This window comes from Pseudophryne corroboree, chromosome 2 (genome assembly GCF_028390025.1).
Source record: "Pseudophryne corroboree isolate aPseCor3 chromosome 2, aPseCor3.hap2, whole genome shotgun sequence".
Taxonomy (NCBI): Eukaryota; Metazoa; Chordata; class Amphibia; order Anura; family Myobatrachidae; genus Pseudophryne; species Pseudophryne corroboree.
This window is the reverse complement of record NC_086445.1, coordinates 376,247,010-376,255,633: the sequence shown is the minus strand read 5'-3', so window position 1 is coordinate 376,255,633 and position 8,624 is coordinate 376,247,010. Positions and strand designations below refer to the sequence as shown.

Sequence of the window (8,624 nt, the reverse complement as noted above, 5' to 3'; positions counted from 1 at the left end):
CAAGCCAGGCACTAGGCCTGTGGGGCATTAGGGTATTACAAGGTGACCCGGTAACAGACCCACCAGGGGAGGAGAACACCATCGGGCTGTTGACCTAATAGGTGGAACCCCGTGCCTTGCGTACCTCGACGAGTGTGCTGTGCGGCCGCTCGGCGGGGTGCGCTGTAGGTGAGGCGCGGAGGGTCGGCTGACCCTCGCGTCGGGTGTACGCTCCCAGGTGGGTAAGGACCGTGGGGAGTGGGGCCTCACCAGGAGGGGCAGCAGAACCTGTGACGGACCGGATGACAAGGTACTCCTCATAATAAATGTATTCGCATTTGAACTTGCACTTGCTTGACCTGTTAGTGATTAGGAGACGTAGCCGGCCCAATAAGTTGTAGTTTCTAACAATTAGGCTCAGTTTGTTGTTAGCCGTTGTTTAGTTGTAGGGAGGTTGCTGTCGTCCTTTTTCCCCAGGAGCGGAGGGGCGCTTCAAGCAAGCTGACAAGATTGCCTGCGTAAGTACTAATTGTGAGTTGTGTATTTGTCCGTGTCGAGCACCGGTTGCAGGATCCCGCTAGGCCTAGCGGACCCGCTCACACCTCGGTGCGCAAGTGCCAATAGGTGATGATTGGGTAGCTGAGGCCCACGGGCCGATGATGACATTCACCTAATCGGTGAACGTCGCAGCTGCCCCGGTGTGCCACCTATTCCCTGGAGGGAACCAGTGGCCCCGCAGTAAGACTGTTTCTTGTCCTTTTCTAGCCGTCGAGTTCCGGCTGGGCCACGGCGGGGAGGGCTCCGAAGAAGCGACCCCAGAAGCCCAGGTTGAGGGCAGTGCATAAGACGTATACAGAGGTAAGCAGGGATTTACTTGCACGGGCGCAGACTTCGTACCATATACTGATCCGCTTACACTTACATGAAACCTCACTGGTATACATTTATTTGAAGAGCATATTTCATTTTAACCAGTGAGCCAATATATAAAACACACCATTTATCTCTTAGTTTGTGAATATTTGTTCATACTAATTATTAGTTTTAAACATGGAATAACTTAATTGGAATTTTTAGACAATTAATAAATATTATGCAGTGAGTTTGCATCTTCTTCTAGCTCTGTAGAGTTTTATGTTCAGACTTGGCAGATCATAGACAACCTCCAGGTCGAATGATTTCTGGAAGTTGTTAATGAATGCATTTTCTATAAGAGTATTTTCTTTCCGAAATCTCATAGCCCACAGAATAGTGGTCTTCTCCTTGCACAAATGCTGAAATGTCTCTAAAAGTTCCTCCAGGTATGGGTGGTTATACACAACATCTGCTGCTAGGATGTAATCAAAGTCTGAGGAAGATTTAGGAAACGTTTCTTCCAGATAAGATCCCCAAGTCAGTTCTTTAACTTGTGGAACATGTTTACATTTTAGTTTAGTATTTCGAATAACATTATACTGCAGGTTTCCAATGAGTTCTTTTAGGTCTGTAGCTATAACTTGTGCACCTGCAACAGGAAAATGTTGTAAATAATAGAAGAGAATACAATTAGACATGTTATTAAATTAATTTACCACAACTTCTTGCACATTGCTCCTGCAGTGAGTGGTTGGCGATTGACATAGGGGAAGGGCAGGACTGGGAAGAAGGTGATGGAATGTGTTGGCAAGAGTTATTGCATTTTTTACAAATGTTGTTTGTTATATCTGTGACAGAAAGCATTCCAATATTACAATCCTGGAGTATGTTATAAAACACATTTTCAATTTTGTTGCAACATGTTGTGTTTTTGAAGACTTTGCTCAAGTAATCTATGGAATCCGTCCATCTGTCCAGGCAGGGCCATCTTAACAGCTGTGGGCCCCTGGGCTCAGCAATACACTGGGGCCCCTACCCATCCTCCATGGGCGGGGGGGCTATCAGCGGCAGCTTTGATGTCCCGCGGGCGGTGGGGGGTGTTCTATCTTCCGCTTAGCATGTAGGACCTGGAGCAGTAATTTCTGCTAATTTTTCCTTTACTACACAGATGGTGGGAGATGGGGCAGGAGCGAGAACTCTAAACTGTAGAAGGGGGCATTGGGATGAATGAAGGTGCCCCAGTACATGACTTCCAGGGTGGTATGGGGTGTTAAATTACGTAAGGGAGGGGTCAATAGTGGAGTGGGCTTAATTTTCATCATTTTCTGGTGAGAGAGCAGCGTGCTTGACTGCAGATATCTCCAGTTCCTGGAAAAAGATTTCTTAGCTTTCATTGGGGTAAAATATTAGAGTGTCTCACTTGTCAGGAGGTACTGGGGACTTGGAGATCAGAGTTCAGGAGCCAGAGCAATCCACCAACAAATATATAAAACTGCATATTAGGCGTGTGGAGCTTGAGCAGGGACCAGCTGCATGAAGGCTGATATCTCTGGTTCTGGGCATAATAGAGACAAGCTGTCATTGTCCACCAAAAGTGGAGAGTCTCAGCTTTTGAAATGTACCCTCAGAACAACTCTAAGTCATACAGAGCCCAAGATATCTGGCTGGGAAGAGCAATTAACAGGCTTGGATGGGGACCACTGCTTTGAGGTCAGATATCTCTGGTTCCCTAGGGCAGATTTTCAAAAATCTGGTACCCCTGGAAAGAGGGGACCCTCAGCTATCAGCCTATGGCCCTTATACTCCTGGGGCCCTTGGGCAAGAGCCCATATGAAAAGACGGCCCTGTGTCCAGGGTCCATATAGTAGAGGGCATTGTGTCTATTGACAAATAAACAGTTTATTTTCCAACCCATTATTTGTGTATTATCCTTTCTTTCACACCACATTCCACACTTGGGCAACACTCCAGTCACCATAATATACCTACAATCACTAAAACCATACATACTCCACAACCCCACATCCACTCACATACATCCCAACACCTCCAACAGACACAACTATAATTGAAGTTACCGAATCACATCACACCCCTCACCATCCTCACTGTGTACACACCACTACACTTACCCACCCACTCATCACACACTCACCACTACCACAACCCCCCCGCAACCACATGCATGGGCGAGTGTATTCTTTCATATTCATAGTTAAAGAAGATGGCTCAGGTGAGTGAGGATTCCATTTGGGAGCAATAAGACAAGTAATAGCCAAACAAATGTGTTTTATCAATGTATTTGCACATTTTGGAATATCTAAGTGAAAAGAGGGAATAAATAAAGTTCAGAGGTGTGTGGGATTCAGATAGTAAGCAGATTGAAAATGAAAGGACTGATACTGGGTTGAATGTAATCCTGTGTGTGGAGTATATCTTACATGTTTGCGCACTACACATGCGCCAGAAACCAAGCACACGCAAGTACGGGTGATGCAGAGCTATCCGCATTTCACGTTCATCTAAACTTCCAACTGAAAAGGTGGAATTGAGCTGAACCACGACATCAGAGCTGACCCTAGGCATAGGCAGAACAGGCAATTGCCTAGTGCATCTGGAAATTCCTAGGGCATCTGGGCAGGCTGGATAGGCTTAGGGCACTTGGGCTGCTGAACAGGCTACAACATATGTACAGGCCTAGATCAGCTCCATCTGTCCTGTGCATACAGGAATCCATAACTGCTGACAAATCGCTGGCCCCCCTTTTCTGTCAGAGCCACTGTCACCACAGCTGAGGAGGAGTCACTACCTACCGGCAGCTTTATAATGAGTGAAACAGTTTCATTCCAGATGGAGGTCAGGAGGAGGGCCCTAACTCCTCCCGTCTGCCTCCTGGGACTGGCTGGCTGATGATGATGGGGAGGCTAGGCGGATAGGAGGAACAGCCTTGCCCCTACCTGCAGAGAGAGCCAGCCCATCTCACACCTGGCCCCAGAAGTAATTAACTTATGATTGTCTCTGCCTGTAGCTTTCATCCACTGTCTCCCTGTTACCCTCTCCCTTTCTCCCACTATTCTCTGCCACCCTCTTGTTATCCTCTTCCTACCACCCACTATCTCTTGTCACCCTCTTCCTGTCACCCACTATCTCCTTGTCACTCTCTCACTGTCACTCACTAAGTCCCTGTCACACAATGTCTCTCTGTCACCCACTAGCTCTGTCATCCATAATCACCCTGTCACCCTCTTTTTCCCTGTCACCCACTATCTCCCTGTCACCCACTATTTCCCTGTTACCCACTCCCTGTCACCCACTCCCTGTAACACTCTATCTCCCTTTCACCCCACTGTCTCCCTTTCGCCCTCTACCTGTCAAACACTGCCTCCCCAGTCACCCACTATCTTCCTGTCACCCTCTCCCTGCCACCCACTATCTCCCTGTCACCATTTACCTGTCACCTCTCCCTGTCACCCTCTCTGTCACCAACTCCCTGTCATCTAATGTTTCCCTGTTACCCACTATCTCCCTGTCACAATATGCCTCCTCAGTCAACCTTTATCTTCCTGCTGCCCTCTCCCTATCAATCCCTATCACCACTGCCTCCCCAGTCGCCCACTATTTCTATGTCACCCACTATCTCCCAGTCATCCCTGCTTCCCCAGTCACCCACTATTTCCCTGTCACCCTCTCCCAGTTATCCACTATCTCCCTGTGCAGGGGAAAGGGGGGCACCAGACAGACTCTTGCCTAGGACATCAAATTGGTCAGGCCAGCGCTGCACAGCATTCTTATTTAGGCAAAGTTCATTGAGGGTGTGTCAAATCAACCACAAAGGACATGTTGGGTTGTATGGAAGCTTAAAAATGTATGTTTCCATACATATCATTTGTATTAGTATGGGTAGGTATAAGCAGTGGTGCAAGTGTGCGGGTACGGGTGGGTACGGCGTACCCTTAAGAATTTAGCCGTGGGTACGCCGTACCCACACCGACGGGCCGCCGCACCTCGCCGCTCCCCGTCCCTCCCTCTGCTGCTCACCGCCGCTTCCCGCCGCTCACCACCGCACCGCCGCTGATGTGAGGGGAGGAGAGCGCAGCCTGCGCCTCTCCTGCCCCTCAGTGTCTTCGTTTAATTCAGCGCCGCCCGTGAGCCAATCAGAGCTCGCGGACCGGCAGCCAAGGCTGCCGGACCGTGAGCTTTGATTGGCTCACGGATCGGTGCTGATTTGAACAGACACACCCGCACCCGCCACCCGCCGGACACTGAGGGGAAGGAGAGGCGCAGGCTGCGCTCTCCTCCCCTCACACACAAGACAGCAGCGGTGAGCAGGGGAGCGCATACCTGGCACTGGGGGCATGTATATCTGGCAATGGGGGCATGTATACCTGGCAATGGGGGCATGTATACCTGGCACTGGGGGCATATCCGGCACTGGGGGCATATCTGGCAAAGGGGCGACATGTGTATCTGGCACTGGGGGCATGTATACCTGGCACTGGGGGCATGTATACCTGGCACTGGGGGCATGTATACCTGGCACTGGGGGCATACCTGGCACTGGGGGCATATCTGGCAATGGGGAATGTATACCTGGCACTGGGGGCATATCTGGCACATGGGGCATATCTGGCAATGGGGGCATGTATACCTGGCACTGGGGGACATATCTGGCACTGGGGGCATATATGGCAAAGGGGGACATGTGTATCTGGCACTGGGGGCATATCTGGCACTGGGGCATGTATACCGGCACTGGTGGCATATCTGGCAATGGGGGCATATCTGGCAAAGGGGGGACATGTGTATCTGGCACTCTGGGCATATGTGGCACTGCGGGAATATGTGTATCTGGCACTGGGGGGCATGTATATCTAGCACTGGGGGAATATATGGCAATGGGGGGACATGTGTATCTGGCACTGGGGCATATCTGACACTGAGGGCATATCTGGCACTGGGGGCATATCTAGCAATGGGGGGACATGTGTATCTGGCACTGGGGCATATCTGACACTGAGGGCATATCTGGCACTGGGGGGACATGTGTATCTGGCACTGGGGGGACATGTGTATCTGGCACTGGGGGGACATGTGTATCTGGCACTGGGGGCATATCTGGCACTGTGGGTGCATTTCTGTATCTGGCACTGGGGGGCAATGTATATCTGACACAGTGGGGGCATTTGTTTATCTGGCACTGTGGGGCAATGTGTATCTGGCACTGTGAAGCAATGTGTATCTGGCACTCTGGGGGCATTAGTGTATCTGGCACAGTGAAGCAATGTATATCTGGCACTGTGGGGCAATGTATATCTGGCACTGTGGGGCAATGTGTATCTGGCACTGTGAAGCAATGTGTATCTGGCACTGTGGGGCAATGTATATCTGGCACTGTGGGGCAATGTATATCTGGCACTGTGGGGCAACTTGTATCTGGCACTATTGGAGCCATATGTGTATCTGCCCCTCCCCCCATATGTGTACCACGCCCCCATTTTCATTGGCCACGCCCCATGTAGCATTTGTCCACACCCATTTTTGGGAGCGCGCACACAGTACCCGTAAGACATTTTTTCTACTTGCACCACTGGGTATAAGTCTGCGCTTAACTCAAGATCAATCCCTGAATTTCTTATGGCAGTTCCACAAAATGTATCTAAAGAACCCAGTTTAACCACAATTTCATGAAAAGTCCTGATGATGCAGGACAGACAGCATGTCCCTGGACTTTAACCTTTAGAATGTTAGGCACCTACCTGATGGTGAGGTAACCTGGACGTGGTGGGTAAGCCCATACTTTTGGCCGAAATTATGCCAAGAACCTCACTTTTACGCTATATTAAATTGCAGAATTTATTACAATGATTCTGATTAGTAATCTCTGCTTACTCAAGTGCACCTGCACTCTTTTTTGTGTGAGGCTTTCTGGGTACTCAGAAACCCCTTCTGTGTGCACCACTGGGCCACCACCAATGAATGAGTTGCCAAAAGCTTGAGGACCAGCAGATCAGAAAATATTTTAAAGTACTTAGGGCCTTATTCAGGTTTGTTAGCAAACCAAAAATGTTAGCAATTGGGCAAAGCCATTTTGCACTGCAGATGGGGCAGATTTAAGATGTTGGGTGGGGTGTGTTCAACTGAAATCTAAATTGCAGTGTAGAAATTAAGCAGCCAGTATTTACCATGCACAGAAACAATATAATCAACTCAAATCTTACTCTCTCTGCACATGTTACATCTGTTCCACTTGCAGTGCAACATAGTTTTGCCCAATTGCTAACTTTTTTGATTTGCTAACAAACCTCTCACTGTCACCCACTATCTCCATGTTACCCTCTCCCAGTCACACAATGTCTCTGTCACCCACTAGCTCTCTGTCACCCATAAACCCTTTTTTTCCCTGTCACCCACTATCTCCCTTGCACACCACTGTCTCCCTTTCGCACTCTCCCTGTCAACCAATGCCTCCCCAGTCCGTGGGAATGTGCAATCCTGGGTGCAATCCTGTGTACCCAGCTTCAGTTGTGCCACCAACCAGACAAGGTTTTTAGGAGGATTTTCTATTAAAAAAAGAACCCTAGTGTGTAGTAATAAATAAATGAATAATAAGGTAGATGAAGGGTGATAAATAACTGTTAATAAGTTATAAATTAATAAATTAATAAAAAGGTAGATGAAGGGTGCTGTGGGATGCAGTGCATAAACTTAAAATAGTTGCTTGTTCACACCCAATACAAGTGGGAATACTTTGTATTTAGAAACACTTACCAAGTAGACAAGCTACGATTGAAACCAAGCCCGTTCCAGATCCTATCTCGATTATGCATTTGTCCTCGATACATAAGTGTTTTCCGTGCTTTTCCAAAAAATAACACAATACTAGTGCCTGTGGGAATGAAGCATTGGGTCACATACATTGCATACATCTTCATAGGTAATGGCGAAAATATGACGCATAGGTGAAAGAGGATCAGCCTACTGAATTTTAATGGATGAAAAAAAATATTTAGCATTAACTAAAGGGGAGATCCAATCTTAACAGATTATTCCCCCCCCCAAAAAAAAATGCTCAGAAATTATCGGGGGGGGGGGGGGGGGAGGGGGGGTTATAAGTGAATTAGGTGAAGAACATGAGTTTAACTCTATGTAAAATGATTTTAGTTAAAAAAAGAGAAAAAATATATTATTTAATTATTTTGTAAAAATAATTCAAACATCGGAACATCGATCAAAAACATCGCGACCATCGGAACATTGGAAACATTGCGACCAGGTCGCATCCTGTGCGACCAGGTCAAATAAAGCACTTGCAGGCATGGTCGCATCTGATGCGACCATGCCAGGCAAGTGGTTAAGAGAGATAAACTGGTGTAATTGCCCATACCAACCAATCAGCTTCTAGTTATCCTATATAAGAAAATTCCAATGCTGCTCCTCACCTCTACGGGGGGATTGCAAGTGTTTTGCACACTGAAGCCACTAGATGGTGCCTGACAGAGCAATTCAAGTGTTGCATGGTTCGGCCGCACACAGCCGCCGGGGCTGACATTACTGTTATGTTGTTCCGTCATTTTGACAGGCTGGTAACTAGTCATTTATATAGCACAGTCTATAAAATTGCTGAACCTGATTGGTTGATATTATAGGCAATTTCTCCACTTTATCTCTCTTAAAGGTTGGATACATCTCCCCCTAAATGAGGAGTATAAAAAGTATTCTAGTAATTAGGATTAAAGCCATTGAATGAACCTCCAAAATCAAGTTTGGCTGTGCTGTTGTGGTCCTCCCTT

At 47.8% G+C, this 8,624-nt stretch overlaps 1 protein-coding gene across 5 annotated transcripts in view; it reads right to left on the bottom strand.

Annotated features, from left to right (window-relative positions):
- Positions 1–902: 902 nt before the first annotated feature.
- Positions 903–8,624, bottom strand: part of LOC135020940 (protein-lysine methyltransferase METTL21E-like) — a 70,334-nt gene continuing 62,612 nt past the window's right edge. For all 5 annotated transcript variants that reach the window (XM_063953219.1, XM_063953221.1, XM_063953222.1 and 2 more), the window contains 2 exons: positions 7,603–7,720; positions 903–1,483 (listed from right to left, as the gene is read on the bottom strand). In XM_063953219.1, coding sequence (XP_063809289.1) covers positions 1,071–1,483; positions 7,603–7,720 — 531 coding nt within the window. In that variant the 3' untranslated portion in view covers positions 903–1,070. The remainder of the gene's footprint in view (positions 1,484–7,602; positions 7,721–8,624) is intronic.